Here is a 16,437-nt window from a genome sequence, read left to right as displayed (position 1 = left end):
AGCGTAGGTTTTAGCCCTGTGTGGCACTCTGCAGTCACAGTCTTAGTCCAGCTCAGTCCCTCTCCAGGTAAAGAAAGTTAGTGAAATGACCTAAAGCAGAATGCACAGAATCAGTACTTGCCTCTGGACACAGTACTTCCCACTAGGATACGGCCTCTCGCTTTACCTCACAGTCCTGAGTGTGAGCGCTTCTGTGTTTACGTGCTGAAACTGGACATTAAATGTTTTACTTTCTGCAGCACTTCTTTTTGAGTCTCCTTTTTGCTATTGATTATATTAGAAGAAAAAGATGCTTTTTAAATATCCTTTAATAATTTATGAAATATGAATACTTTGATATGAATGTAAACAACTTGTGAGATTTCAAATCTGGTAATACAGTGGAACTCATGAACTCCCTATCCAGTTTAAGCATTGGAACATTGTGGGGCACAGCAGCACCTGCCTCAGAATCCCAGCACTTGGGGTGCTAAGGTTAGTCAGACCAAAAGTTCAAGCCCAGCCTGGGTCCTTCAGTGATTTGATGAGACCTTACATCAGAATAAAGACATTAAAATGGACTGGGATGTAGCTGTTCCTTCCCGGGGGCCTCCCACCAGCTCACTGTGCCTTGCTGTATCATGTGCCATGTCTCCAAACTTTATAAATAACTTTTATCTGCTTAAGAAATTCTTACCTTAAATGAAGCTTAAGTTTGTGATGGATGTTGTTTTGAAAAATGACTTTTATGTATCTGTTGAGTTTTTTTACCTTTAAACTGTTAGTATAATGAACTACATTAATAAAATTCTTCAGTTTGCATTTGTTGGATAAACAACTTTTTAAATGATTTTTATTGCTTATATATTGCCAAATTCTGTTCACCTTTTTTTTGACTTTGCATTGTTTTTTACATGAGGGAGGCTGATATTTTCTTTCTCATACTGTCCTTGTTTATTGACCAGATTTTATTGCCTTCACAGAATGACTCAGGAGGTATTTCCTCTTTTCTCTTTTTTAGACTAATTTAAGACTGGAAATGGCATTTTCTTGAATATTTGATAGCACTTACTTATAAAACCCCTCTGGGCTTGGTGTTTTATCTGATGTACATAAATTTTGGTAATTTATGCATTTTTGAGGATTTATCTATTTCACTTAATTTTTTTTAAATCTGTTAGGCATAATATTTTTTATCATATTAGCTCAACTTAAAAAATACTTTACTGCTTTTCGGGGGCAGGTTTATAACTTGGTTCTTTGTATGCCTGTAGCTTAGAGCCCTTGCTTGCAAGTTGTCAGTGCTTTCTGGTTTTTCAGCATAGTTGTTTAGAATTAAATGTTTTGCTCTAAATGTCTCTTTAGTTGGATCCCACGAATTTTAGCTTGACTTATGTTAAAATTTGAATATTTTCTAATTTTCATTTTGTTTTCTTTGACCAGTGAGTTAGAAGTGTTTTATGCTTTCTAGCCATAGAATTTTTAGTTAATCTTAAAATCAGTGCAAAGGACATCTGCATTATGATTTACAGGATACAGCTTTTGGTTTTTTGGCTTATGGCCTAATCAGTTTTCATAAATATTTCTAAGGATTGAAATGAATGCCCTTTCTCCATTTGCTTGGGTTTTTTGGGTTTTTTCCTTGTGTGGAGTTAGGGTTTTACTGTGTATGTGTTTTGGGTTTTGGCCTGCTTTTATAAATCATTAATAGAAAAATATTCAGATATGTCACTTTGATGATGGCTGTGTCCCTTTCTCCTTGCAGAGTTTCTTTATTTTGGTTTGACTTTTTTGCTTTGCTTACTATAATTGCATACAAGTAGAGCATATAAATTGTGAATTGTCAGTCTGAATTAAAGTGATTTTTAATCTTTCTCTAGAAATTTTTGCCCTAAAAATGTGATATTAATATAGGTATTTAAGTTTATTCTGGATAGTAATTGTTGTTTTTCAATTCTTTAAATTGCTTTTCTTTCTCTAAATTAGATCTGTGTCTTAGAAACAGTATTTAATTCAATCTGATAATTTTTTTACTATTGTAACCAGAATTTAATCCATTTATATTTGTTATTTTGACTATTTTCTCCCTCATACTTTAGCTTTTTCTTATTCTTTTTCTCCTTTGCCATCTTTTGAATTGAATAACTCTGTTTCTATTCTCATTTTTGTTTCTGGTTTCTGAGTTGCACTTTACTACGTTTAGTAAATACCTGTGAAATTTTGTCTGACTGTTGAAATCCTTCCTCCTCCTAAGTAGTGATCACCTTTTAGAATCATTGTTCTTCTTCCTTATGCTGTTGTTACTCAGAATTTCATTACTTGTTTGTTTGCTTGATAATTCTATAAATTAGTCTGTTTCTGTCGCTTAATATTTTCAGTATGTAGACTGAGGCCTTGTTTATTGATGTTCTTCATGGCATCCTGCCCTTCTATCAAAAAGGTTTTTTTTCCTTGCTAAAGTATAGTGCTTAGACGTCGCTGTGGTTCCAGTCTGTGAGGAGCAAACTCAGTTTTACTCATCTGAGAGTGCTGTTTTGACTGCAGTCTTTTGTTGTTGTTGTTGTTGCCTAAATAATTCTAGGTTGGCAGTAAGTTTTATGTCTGCACTTCATAGATTTTACTCTACATTTTGACTGGCTTCTTTTATGGTATGACCAGAGAGAATTTAACTCATGCTCTTTTGTAGATACAAGATAAATACACTTTTCCAAAATGTATGGGACCAGTTATATTTCAGAGCTCAGATTTTGGAATATTTGCATGTGTAATAATGAGGCATCTTGGGGCTACGAACTCAAGTGAAAATTCATTTGTGTTTTACATGTACCATATCATATATATAGGGGGGGAGCTTTAAAGTAAAAGATTTTTACATTATTTTTAGTGTATTTGTGTATTTTGACTGTGACCTAGCTCATGAGGTCAGGTATGGAATTTTCTACTTGTGGTATTAATTATTTCAGCACTCAGGTTTCAGATTTCAGAATGTTGCTCATTTCAAATTTCTAGATCAGTGGTAATCACTCCGTAATCTGTCTTTGTCTGCTTTTTCTTTGTCTGTCTTCTAGAATGTATGTATGCTGAATATGTGAGTTTTCTCTCTTTTTTTTTAACTTGAGATTTGTCTGACTGGGATTGTATCTTCCCTTGATCCTGGAAAATTTTTTACACTTGTTTTTCCCCCCATCCTTTTCTTTCATTAGTATATGTTCATGATATGTGATAAATGCATTCATCATGGAGTATTGGTTCGTATCGTATCTTGATCATTTTTATTTCCCCTCTTCCCTCCAGCCTGTCTTGTTCTAACCCTAGGTCTCTTTCCCGTCTCCACAAAGTCTGTCTCCATTTCCTAAATTGCCTGTTATTTTGCTACTAAATTTTTATAGATACACAGCAGATGCATTTTCACTCTTCCGTTTAGAGCCATGATAAACACAGATTTGCTGCCTTTGTTTTCCTAATTTACTCTTTGCTGGAGAACAAAACTTTCTCTAACTTTTTTAGCTTTAAGTAGAATTTTCTCCCATCACATTCCCGTATCACGAAAGCCCAAGATATACTGTATTACTGTGAATGCAAAGGCTCTAGAATTGTTCTCTTGAAATCCTCAAGACTAGCATTAGCCTCTTCTGCTGTCTTGATGCTCTGATCACAAAAGTATTTTACTTGCTTGCAAGCTCATCAGTTTTGAAAAGTAGCCCTATGTAAATGCATATAAAGTTCTAGATACAGTTGTATAGTGTTTTGTGGGTTTATTTTTTTATGTGTTTAATCAAGAATCATATTTTGTTCCTGTCACTTCTTCCTATAGGTGAGCAGTAGGTCATCCAGTCCTAGTGTCAGAATGATCACTACCTCAGGACCAACCTCAGAAAAACCAGCTCGAAGTCATCCATGGACTCCTGATGATTTCACAGGTGACTGGTCCAGTTCTTCCTTGTAATAAGAAATTGAATTTGTCATGTTTATGTTCATTAATCTTCACAAAGGCAAGCATTACGCAGTAGTTTCTCATTTTTCAAACTAATAAAATTAACTATTCAGTGATAACATGAGTAACATCACATTGTTCTTATTAAAATCTGGCTGTCTAGAGATAGTGATGGAAAATTCCACTGAGGGCATACAGTGAATGATGTGCTGCAGCAGAATGAACTCGTCCCTGTCATTAGGGAGATGCCTTGTAAATACTCAACAACACATTTAATTAGTTTTTATTTATATTTCATTAAATCAGAGAGGACCTTGGAAAATTAAACCATTTGGAATTTCATATAAGATCAGCTCTGTTACTGATATTCACAGTTAGGCTGAAATTTAAAAGTCATCTTTCTGAATTCACAAACTAAAATATGACTCAGTTATTTACAGATATTTGGCATGGTTTAGTCAAGTTTATAATTTAATTTAAAAAATTAACCAGGTGGTTTTTCACTGTGTCATGTCAGTTAGAACTCTGTTTAGCCCGGGGTGTACTCTCTAGTTTTAGTAAGTTTAAATTTAGTGGTGGTAGTTTCATACCTAGCATTATGCAGTGCACATGTAGAATTCATCATAGGCAGGAAGATGGGTAGAGAAAAAGGTACTCTTGTCGGACTTTGTCATTAACATTCAAGTAATGCCAGCTTTTTGGTTCCTCAACCACCAGAGTACTTTACTTGACAGTGCATCATTTGTCTTGGTTCAGTACTCAGTTTGGCAAAACCCTCGAACTGCAGCAGAGATTAATTTAGATACGTGAATCAGCCTTACTGCAGATTGTCAGACCATGGGAGTAAAATCAAAATTGTTGCAACTGTCTCCTGTAACCACTGCTTCCACTTCATGAATGCCTCTATCCCTTCTGGTACCTAAAAATACCACAGAACACCAATAGCTAAAAATCTTATTAGACTCAAGTTGAAATTTCAACTGAGTATTTTTCTTTTCCATCAAATAGATTACAGATGTGTCCCTGCATAGAAAATGTGTTCCTAATAGAATAAATTGTAGTGAATAGATAGGTAAACGCAGTGACACAGGAAAAAATATGAGTGTGAATATAAGTTAAAACAACCTAATTAAGACATTTTTTTTTAAAAAGCAGAAATATTTATTGAGAGAAAGAAAGCTTCTGTCTAAAAGAGAGACAGAAGGGGTCCTAAGTGGGTTGCCTAGTGAAGGCATTTTTTAAAATTTCTATGAGTTTCTGTATATTTTCAGAGAAAATTGAAGAGTGTAACAGTCGTAGATCGTGAGTATAGATATACAGAAAGACAAGTATACCCACAGAATCAAGCAAGAGAAATGCCTACATCCAGGGGAGGGAGACACACAGGGAAAAACTCACTTCTTTCTGTTCTTAGTACTTGTGTGCAATAGCAGACGTCTAAGGCATGACCTAGCCCTTATAACCATGATTGGAATCACCATACACAGTAACAGTTAGTCATCACAATACACAGTAATTTTCCATATTTACAACATTGGGTGTTTTAATGGAGAAATCAAATACTGCCGATCATAATTCATACCACAGCTTTTTTAGATTGTCATAAAGCAGGAGAAGGCAGCATTCCACATAAAGAAAAATGCCTTTTAAAGAACATGTGATGATAATAAGTGTGTGATGAGGGGACCAGGAAAGAGATGTTGCCTAGTTTAACCAAGCCAGTGTGAGTCTTAGCATTCAGGAGAAAAGATTTGATTAGCAATTGAAATATTAAAAACTAAACTCTCGTGAAGTAACCTTGCTATCTTGTGACCAGTTGGAAGTTTAGTTTTTTAGCTTAGCTATAAATGAGAAAGTAAAACCTCACTTCTTCATTGTAGGAAAAAGTTGAAATTCAGTAAATTTAAGTTGACCACTATGGCAGGACTTGGAATAAGCAAAATGCTTGGGCTGTTTTCCACCCCCAGTATAATGTGAAACATTGGTGTATTATACTTCATGCTAAAATACATGTCACATACATACAGATTACTGATATAATCAGGTATTTAGGTATCACAGTTTTGGAAAGAAGTAGAAGAAATGTTAAATTGAGAAAACTTTTACGATATTTAATTTTTCCTTTAAAGTCAGGGAATATTTTTTTACTCAGTTTTGGTTTTTGATTTTTAATTTTTTGGTTTTTTGTGGTGATACTGTGGATTGTACTTTAGTATCTATACTCAGATGCCTCCTTTTACCTTTAGAATTAAAAATTGACCTTTTTCATTACTAATAGCAGTAACTTTTATTTAATGGTATTTACTTCAGGGAGGGGACACAGTATCTCATGCATGCGTTCCTGCTGTTGTTTATGATTATTTACAACACAAAGTAAATAAAGTATGTGTTTGAATTTCAGATACTAATGGATCAGATAACTCGATCCCAATGGCCTATCTTACACTGGATCACCAACTACAGGTAAAAGTGTACTTTCCCAGTGAATATTCGCTTTTTTTCTTCTTAGGGAACTGATTTGATTTGTGTTGTGGCCTGGTCTTGAGAGAGACAGAGTTTCACCATGTAGTTCAGGCTGGTTTTGAACTTACTATGTAGTCTGTCCTGGTCTCAAACTTAAGGCAATCCTCCTGCCTTAGCTGTCTAAGTGCTAAGTGTGTGATATGCTACCATATCTCACAGGAGTTTATTTCTGACATTAGCAGTTGTGTTCCTGTCATTGTATGTTTGTTTACTTATGCTAAGAATCAGCTTCCTAAACTTTAAAATTAAAGAAAATGACTTTTATTTAGTTAATCTTAGTTAAGAGTGATACAATTATACATTCTTATCCTAGTGGTCATCTTAAAATAATTCTATATCTTTGTTCAAAGCCGCCAAGCATAGTGTTCTCACTTTTTAATTTTAGTGCATTAAAATATATAGAACCCATATAAGCTGCTCCCTGTTTAATACATTTGGTGATGTGTTCTCTTACATTCATAGTGATTAAAAATGTAAGTACTACACTGCAGTGCCTCTTCCTGTGTATGAGCTATAAACATCTCTTGAGGGCCACACACAGTGGCACTCACCTGTAACCCCAGCTATTCAAGAGGGAGAGGGAGGAGGATCACAAGCTCGCGGGCAGCCTGGGCCTTAGCCAGAACTTGTTAGCAGCCTGAAATGTCTTTTCAGGAGCTGTGAGTACTCCAGTCCTTGTTTTCTTGAACATGAAAATGTTAAAACCACAAGTATCAACTTAAGTTCTGAGCTAACTTTGACAAAAGGACACTGAGATTTTTCTAGGGATTTTTCTAGAGATTTTTCTATTTTTCTTGATTTAACGCTTATTTTTAAAGATCATTGCTTTAGAGCAATAAAAATATACCACAATTTCTGCCTTAACTCTCATCTTAGTTAGATATTGAGATTTAATTGTGTTAATTGTATTTTAACATTCCTGATTTATTTTCAGCCTCTAGCACCATGTCCAAACTCCAAAGAGTCTATGGCAGTATTTGAACAGCATTGTAAAATGGCACAAGAATATATGAAAGTTCAAACAGAAATTGCATTGTTATTACAGAGAAAGTAAGTCTTTAAAAAAATAGTATTTTGATTTCAAAATATATTAAGACAACAACATTATTTGAAGACATGAAAACTTAATTTTAGAATTAGTCATTAAATATATTTCCAGATAAAGATTTTATGGTAAGTTAAGCACCCTTTGACTATTTTCAAACAATGTTCAACTTTTTGACTATGTCATATCATATTAGTATTAAGGAAACTAAGCTAGTACTATATACCCAAATGACATATTGTTTCCATGGTTTACTAACATTCTGTTACTTTTATCTTAGAAATATTTTTGTAGATATATTCTTTCGTCTTGTGTGCTTATGCTTAAGAGTGCTATTACTTGTTGTAGGTCTCCAAGTTGTATCTGTGACAGCTTTTCTAGAGAACTTTGTAATACTGTGTTTTTCTGAGAGTTACAGAAACTGCCTTCCTCCCTAGTTTTAAGAAATCTAGTCCACACTAGTATATACACACTTCCTTAAAGAAAGGAAGAAGAAAAATTTCAGTTTCCCTAACCTTGATTCTCATGACATTTTGTACTTATGAAGCCAATTTATGAATGGTAACCAATGTCAAGTTTTGTAAGAAAAATAATCATGGCAACTATACATATGTAAGGTAGTACAATTCTCTCTATTAATCTTAATCTAAATTAACGAAGTGTTTTTCAGAATAATTTGTGAAAAGTTTTGTTTGTACTTCAAAATAAAAGAAATAATTTTATCACAGAATTTCTTGATACAGTAATGTAGATGAAATCAATTTGGTTTCTTACATAAGCCAAATAGGAAATAAAATATAGTCCTAAAATTACAGAAATAACTACGAACATTTTTTACAACAGAGAGGAAAAAAGCTCTATGTTTCTGATTTCACATTTTTAACTTATCTTTTTGTTATACTTAATCATTTAAGAGAAGAGTTCTGTGGTAGAAAAAATAAATGGTAGAATGTGAAGTAGTGTTAAAGCTGTGACAGTTTTAATCACTTTAATGAAAAATATTAAACAATTATTTAAGAACTTATTATTTATTTATTTATGCCCAGCAACTTCACAGTAAGCTAATATTTATTTAGCTCCCAAATAAAAGAGAAATTCCTTGAACCAAACTCTAAAAGACACTGATGATCTTTCTTGAAAATGTTTGCAAAACTGAGTGATTTAAATGCAGAAATTAGTGTCATTCTTACTGTTTTACAATAGGAAAGGGCTTTAAATTGGACACTGTATCTTAATTAGTTTGCAAATGTTCTGTTAGCTACCATTCAGCACTGTAGTTTAATAGAATTGTGACTTCAGAATACTAGTGAATATAGGTATAAAAGTAGAATGTGAATTATAAAAACTTAAAGCAGTGCTTTCCTGTAACCAAATAAGAACCTTTTTATTCTTCATCTTCCCACAAAAGTTAGCAAATAAAAGTTTCTAAAACTTTACCTGCTCCACAAGTTGCCTGAGTCCAGCTACTTACTGAAAAGATGATGGTGTTTGTATGGGAGTACAAGAAGAGTGGGTGGTGATTTCCATTCTGGCTCAAAACTCAGTTTGAATAGTGTACTTGGGTTACAAAATGATAGACTCAGAATAAAAGTTCTTATTAAGTGAGCTTTCATCATAAGCTAATACAGTATGAATTTTTCATCATGTGTAATATTTGTTATGTGGCATTTATCTTTAGGCAAGAACTAGTTGCAGAATTGGACCAGGATGAAAAGGACCAGCAAAATACATCTCGACTGGTACAGGAACATAAAAAGCTTTTAGATGAAAACAAAAGCCTTTCTACTTACTACCAGCAATGCAAAAAACAACTAGATGTCATCAGAAGTCAACAGCAAAAGCGGCAAGGAACTTCATGATTCTCTGGGACCGTTACATTTTAGAAAACGTGAAGACTTTTTTTTTTTTTTTTAAGAAAAGAAAAACCTTTATGACAGCTCCTGAGTGTTAGCTTTTTGGCGTGTTCTGAATGCCAGCTGCCTGTTTTTGCTGCATTTGTTCCGTCATTTATTTTCTTCTCATGGTGAACCTGTCTTGTTGCATATGATGGGATCTGTGACTTAGATGAGCAGCACTTCTCAACTCCAGACAGATACGGTGGACTGTGGCTGTAAATGCATGCTGTTGTGTGAAGGCTAGCCTAACAGAACGCAGGGTATCACACTAGCTGCTGTGTGCAAACATCATCTGTTTTCCCATGTTAGAAGGGGAACCTCAAGAACGATTTTGTTCTTGTATCTCATCTCAAAAAAAACTAATTTTTTTTTCCCCAAAAAATCATATACACCAAGTTAAAGACAGGGTATTATAAATCTAGACTAGTTGGTGGTGTGTTACAGACACAGAATCTTTAAGTTTGGTTCAACCTTGGATCAGTACTGAACTTAGTTCCATCTGTAACAATATTTAAAGGTAAGTGGTAGCTGCTGTATTTGATGAGCAATTTTACCACTTTTCATTAGACTGAAAATTGTTTGTTGAGCAAATGGAGTTCTCTTTGTGTCACTCTCTCTCCTCTCTCTCTCTCTTTTTAATTTTGGTGGTACTGGGAGATTGAGCCCAGGGCCTTTGCAATGAGCTACATCTCCAGCTTTGTTTTTGTTGTTGTTGTTTTAGTTTTCTTCTTTTTTGTTGTTATTTTGTTGTTGTTGTTGTTGTTGATGATGATATTTTGGTGATAATGTCTGGCTAAGTTTCCTAGGCTCGGCCAAATGGCAATTCTCCTTTCTTCAGCCTCCCTGACTGCTTTGATTATAGGCGTGTCCTACCACACACAGTTTGGAGCTTTTGTTTTCTTTGTAAGGCATAAATATTTTTAATTTTGTATGTGTATTAAAACTTTAAAGCTTTTATGACTCTAATATTAGTATCTCTTAAATTAAAAGGCAGAAAAGCATGACCTAGCTTAAATGATCATTCCTTCCTGTAATGATTGTTGGATTGTTTGACTATATATTTAAAAATACTAAAGAGAAATAAGGCAAAATGGAAGTATTCCAGCTAAAAGGCTTGCTATCAAATGAAGAACAAGCCAGGAGAAATTAGTAGAGAAGCTAAAGGAATAAAAATAAATATCCTATTTGCCCTTGATATTGGAATAATTGATTCCCTTGCAAGCCCATTCTGAAATGCCTGCTGCCTTTCAACACTTTTAAGAGAATCTCAATCCTTATAAAGAGAATATTTATATTGTTAATGATAACTTTGCTATCAAACTGCAAAATAACTTAATGTCATGAAAATAATAAACTACACAATCTATTTTTTCACTTGGTATTAAAATAAGTCACATTTTGATACCAGTAAAGGGGTGTATTTTAAATAAGGATGTCATTGGTCTCATTTTTATAGCATTAATGTTTTATGAAGAGAAAATAAAAAATGAAAATACAGTTGCTCTGATTAGAATACTATCATGATTGTATTGCAGTTTTTGCTCTGTTTCAGATAAGGAAGTTGGTCTAAGAAGTTACCAAACTATGCTTAAAAATGCTAAAAGCAGGTAACTTTTTCTTGCATTTTTTTTCCTCCCGCTGAGTTTTATAATGAATTCCCTTGTGTACACAAGCAATAAAGATAAAGGACAGTTTGTATTAAACTGTGTCATTTTTAGCTTCTTCAGAGTTGTAATTAGAAAGCTTATGGAAACTAAATGTCTTTTATCACTTAATTTAAACCAAAGGGAGGGTTTTCATTTCCAAAAACATTACCACGTAGCTCAAATTATTATTGGGCGCACAGAGCATGAGATATTCAAGCATGAATGGTATGGCTTGATTCTTCCATTAGGATTTAGCGCTAGAGATTTCAAAAAATTTTATTTCTGGACATTTGTGTGCTTTGCTATATCATAGCACACATAAAGTAAAATACTTTGTTACTGTCATTATTATTATATGCAGATACTTCTTACAAATAGTCAAATAGTTAAATGGAAGAAAATCATAGATTGAGTTGTGGTACCAGATGCAGAAGACGGTTGCACAGTTCCTTGTGTGTCTGTAGTAAATTTCTTGAGATTTCAGTTGTGTCCTGGATACTGACCACAGTTCAGTCTTACTCTCTTTTTAGTAGTTGCATTGCCAATCTCACACTTTTTTTTTTTTTTTTAAGTTCTGATTATCCTGTAAAAATGCCAAGGAAGGATACTGTGGATAATTAAAAGCCATATCAGGCAGATTTCATTAGTGTCTTTACTCATCAAAGCTGCAAACAGATGTTAACAAAGATCCAAACCTTCTAATAATTCTGGTTTTACAGTTTATTCTAACCCATTTCTGTAAGGTAGAAATAACAAACAGACAAGTCACTAAAATGTCCTAGTCTGAGAAATTCATAAGCACTCCCTGAACAAACACTAATTATGTTTTATTCTTGCCTCCAGGGAAAGAAAACAAGCTTTTCTGTCATCTAAAGGGAAATATTCTTTAGCAGTAAAAATTGCTTTTTGGAGTTGAATCAGTTAATATATACCTTAATGCAACACAGCAAAATGGAAAGTTTTTTTTAAGTCAGTTACAAATGTTAGGCTTTTTTCGTAAAGTATCCTAGAGTATTGAATGTCTTTTTTTTTCTTCCGGTTAGTTTTATGTTCCTATTTTAATCTGTCTATCACAGATCTTCCCTGTGAACCTGGTTTCTTTCTGTGTTTGTGATTCTTAGAACTCAACTCCTTAAGTTCTATTAATAGTCATGCAGAACATTTTTTGTAAAATGATACCATGCATAAATTCTTGTGTACTGTGTAAAGGAAGCTTTTTAGATTTTTTAAAAGTAAAATTCAGATTGTCCTAAATAGGTACATAAAAGTTGTAAATTGCATATATTGGCAAGTGAGCCATGATATGTGTGTGCTATACCAGTGTGTTTAACACAGAAAGTAATAAAAACTGAAATATCAGTAATCTTATAATATTCAGTACCATTGTACTATAATCATGGTTTTTGAGCCAATTAACAGCATATCTTTTTCTATTTCAAAATTTCAGATTAAATGATGCTCTTCGTTCATCAGTTTTAATGTAGGTAAAGCATAAAACATACAAATAATTCTTCTCATAGGAAATGTGGTTTGTTACTGTTTTTCCGAGTTACATTTCTTTACCAGCTACTTCCCAACCTATAGATATGCACAGATTTTTATAAACCCAATCTTCACTTCTGTAAATTTATACATTAATTTGCTCATTTTTAAAGTATTTATTGATCACCTATTATAAGCTGAGCTACTGCTGCTAATGCCAAGTTGCATGTCCATATCGCAGCAGTCAGAGTTCACAATATTGAGACTTGTGCCTGGGTCTGCTTTTCCATCATCGCCATCTCTTTTAGGCAGAGCTTCATAGATGGGGCCTCTCAGCCCATGATGTGAAGAAGAGCGCTGGACACGTTTTAAATCAATGACAGACAAAAGAAGAGGAACCTGAAGTAATTGCTAGCCCCAGCAAAAGAAGCTTTGTGAGCACCCTACTGGATAACCTCACGCCAGCGCTGAGACTTTTCAACACAAGCCTATCGCTAGACTTTGTCATACCATAATTTAAAATTCTCATCAGTTTCTGAGGTGCTTCCATTTTCACACTCACTTATTTGGCCAATGGGGTGTCTTCATTTCTTTTATTTCTTGAAAACCATGTACCAAAACAATGGAAATACAAAAACAGTATTGTGGGATTTGGTCTGGAAAATAAAAATTGTCCAGTCTACAGGAAGGTAAAGTATAATCTAGGTTTTTTTCATTTGGAGGTATTTTTTGTTTTTGCCTACTTTAGTGCAGTCTTTTATTTTTTTTAAATCATTGCTAATGTCAAACTTGAGTTTTGACACACGTGAGTACTTGTAGAATTCCCCCATGATCAAGAACTGAACATGTAAGCTCCTGTTTGACCCTAGGGAGTCAAGCCATCCCTGTACCCCAGCCTGTGCAGTATTGATCTTCCAAAAAATGTAGAATTTACATTTTCCTGCAGTTTTACATAAATGAAGTCACAACATGTAATTTTAGGTGTTTCAGTTTTTTTCTCACTTTAGTTTTGGGGATATTTTGTTTGTTGGTTTAGTTTGGTTTGGTTTTTGTTTCAGATTTACTTAGATTTTATTTGATGTCCTTTTTGTTTCAGAATACTATATTGAATTTAGTTACCGTGTCTGCTTAGCTCTTTTTTTTTTTTTAAGGGGAGCAAAACATAATAAAGAAACAAAACGAAACAGTAATAGGACAGTAGAAAACCCATAGTCATTACTATATTATGTACTGTTACCCTCTAAAAATTGCCCAGCCCACTGGCCTCGGGCCTGCAAAGTCGATGAAAGGACATAAATGTCAGGTTGCTTCCCTGCTTCAGTTACTGGCATCTCCGGCTGTCCTATGGCTTGCTCACTGCGGGGTGGGGGGGTGTCCTTGGGGCTTTTCCCTGGCCACCAGGCCTCCACTGGCACACGTGGGAGGGCTGCGTTGGTCTCTTGCTGATCCTCCCTTGCAGGGGCCACAGGGCTTGTGCCAGGACGTGGAGGCTGGGGCCGCATTGCTTGCTTACTATTTCCCACTGGCGCCTGGCGGATGGTGCCATCTGTCTCCCTTACAGCCTCACCCGGGCACCTGGCGGAGCTTAGGCCAGTGCACAGAGGTTGGGGCTGCACTTCCTCCTCGATGCCAGCAGGTGCATGGGGCTGGGGCCACATTGCTTTCTTAACTGTTTCCCACTGGTGTCAGGGGATGGGTGCCATATAGCTTCCTTCCTGCTTCTCCCTGGCAACTGGCAGCCGGCAGATTCCCTGGAGGCATGGGCTTGGGGGTCCCGCTGCCCACACCCCACTCCACCCCCGCCGTCCATCTGTCTGGCAAGTCCGCCATCTATTTTTGCTGGATTCCTGAATTGTTTCTCTTCATGGGCTCCAAGCCTCAGTTCAGACCCTTCCTGTGTCCATAGGACCCACTTCTTTCCTTCTCTTCCTCATGTTGCTGTATTCCAGGGTCTGGCCACCAGAAGTTGGAAAAGTTTTTTCTTTGCTGCCCACCACTCCGCCTTTCCCTGTAAGTTCTCTTTGGTTATTTAGACAGGGTCTTGCAGTGTAGTTCAGGCTGGCCTTGAACTTGCTGTGTAGTGTTGGCTGGCCTTGTATCGGGTTCTGACCTAGATCCCCAATCTCAAGCATGTGTACCGCAGAGGTATAAAGTAAATGAGACAAATTGTATGATTTTAGGGCTCCAGGAGGGTCAAAACCCTTTAGCTGAGCTTGAGACTCCAAGGACTAAGATAAAGACTTCTCTGGACCACCCACTTTTATTAGGTCTGACAACAAAGGGTGGGGAAACTGAGGAAAGCGCGGGAAATGAGCAGGACCTTGAGAGTCATTTCAAAGACTTCTCCAAGTAGTAAATGTGGCCAATTTAGGAGGACTGTTTTATCTCTAGGATGACATTTATGGTAGTGCGACTGTAGGAGTGAAATTTCCTCAGCTGCAGTCTCTATTTACTTAATTAGTGTTGGAGCCAAGGTGTCTTCAGCCGTGGCCTTCTCTTGCCCTTTGAAGTATCTCTGGCCTCACGGGCCACTGCAGGCCTCAGCCAGGACCAGTGACTCACAGAGGTTCACTTACTATGAACCAGCTCCTGTCGTCAGGCAGGGGGCCGAGGCCTAGGCCAGACTCACAGAGAAACACAGAAAGCCAATTAGTTAATTTTAAATCCTGCTCAGAGCCGCCTCATAGGGCTCTCCAACAGCCTTGAACTTGCAGCAACTCTCTTGGGCCTCAGCCTCCCAATGCTGAGATTGCAGCAGTGTGCCATATGCCTAGCTGAACAGTTTATGTTCCTCTGATAGGACTATTTAAACTGTTTCCAGTAATACTTGACAATCTGGTGTCAATCTTAAAGGGAAAACCTAGATTTTAGAAGACTATTGACATACTATGTGGCCTGTTTCACTGTATAATGTTATGTTCAAAAACATTTAAGACCTTTTCATTTCTATGCTTTTGTAGTCTTAATACTTTGCTCACAAAATTCCTTTTATGTCTTATAGTGGCAGGCATTAGAAATGCGAATGGACATGCAAGTAGCATATCTGTAGTCCCCTGGTAGATTTTAGCACTTAGTCTTAACTGGCTTAACTTTTTTCAAAAAGTTTCCTGTTTTGTTGTTAGATTACTGCTGGTTGCAGTTGACTTAACATCCTGGGAACGGTGAACAGGATTTCAGTGGTACTGAAGACAGTTTTCTTTAAAATGTTTGACATAATGTCTTTCACAGGTCCATCAGTGATCTTTCTGGTGCGGTGGTACACGGTGCGGCAGGTCCCGCAGTGCTCACCACCTGGCCTGCGGTTTCTTTCCATGACTGACAGCCGCTGCACCCGGCTTCTGTCACCCTCTGCCACGTAGGCCCTCCAAGCAGAGCTCATAGATACCTTTGTGGTTATTACAGGAATGACTCACTGATTGATTCTTTTACTAAATTCAAATTAAACCAAAGAAGCCAGAAAGTATACATAGCACCTTCTTTGGTGATTGAAGAATATGTGGTGATAGTCTGCCATTACATGCTCTAAAGCACTTCTAATCAGTTGCCTTCTAAAACTGTTCATCTAAAATAAGGTATATTGCAAAAAGTTGGTGTCATTCTTGTTCCTTTTACATTATCTTGAAAATTTTTAACAGTTATTTGAGGACTGAAAAAACATCTATTATCTAAGTTACAGGTGAAGTGGACAAATTTATGTGCTTCCAAAACAGATCTACTTTTGAATTGCATTCTAGTGCATTCTTAGTAAAACTCAGTTTATCTACATAGAATTATGTAGATAATTCTACATAATTCCTATTCATGGTCCTGAGGTTTTTTTTTTTGAAGAAGTGGTACACATTTCCTTGGTCTAAGCTAAACGTTTCTTCTTTTACTGTATGTTTTCACCCATATCAGAAAATCCCTTAATCTCATTTCCGACCATGTATACTT

General features: G+C 35.8%; 1 protein-coding gene across 14 annotated transcripts in view; it reads left to right on the top strand.

Annotated features, from left to right (window-relative positions):
• Map3k7 (mitogen-activated protein kinase kinase kinase 7) overlaps nt 1-13,192 on the top strand; it is a 54,255-nt gene extending 41,063 nt beyond the window's left edge. For 2 of the 14 annotated variants that reach the window (XM_063233250.1, XM_023564082.2), the window contains 4 exons: nt 3,794-3,899; nt 6,315-6,376; nt 7,371-7,486; nt 9,160-11,079. In XM_063233250.1, the coding sequence (XP_063089320.1) occupies nt 3,794-3,899; nt 6,315-6,376; nt 7,371-7,486; nt 9,160-9,340 (465 nt within the window). In that variant the 3' untranslated portion in view covers nt 9,341-11,079. Of the gene's footprint in view, nt 1-3,793; nt 3,900-6,314; nt 6,377-7,370; nt 7,487-9,159; nt 11,080-12,469 lie in introns of those variants that run through there. The other 12 variants (XR_010042013.1, XR_010042014.1, XR_010042017.1 and 9 more) reach the window with 12 other exon arrangements.
• Nucleotides 13,193-16,437: the final 3,245 nt, after the last annotated feature.

This window comes from Cavia porcellus, unplaced genomic scaffold, assembly GCF_034190915.1.
Source record: "Cavia porcellus strain 051 isolate PalLab524CR breed Dunkin Hartley unplaced genomic scaffold, mCavPor4.1 scaffold_22, whole genome shotgun sequence".
NCBI classification, from domain to species: domain Eukaryota; kingdom Metazoa; phylum Chordata; class Mammalia; order Rodentia; family Caviidae; genus Cavia; species Cavia porcellus.
The sequence above is the reverse complement of the archived record's forward strand: the minus strand, read 5'-3'. Positions and strand labels throughout refer to the sequence as shown.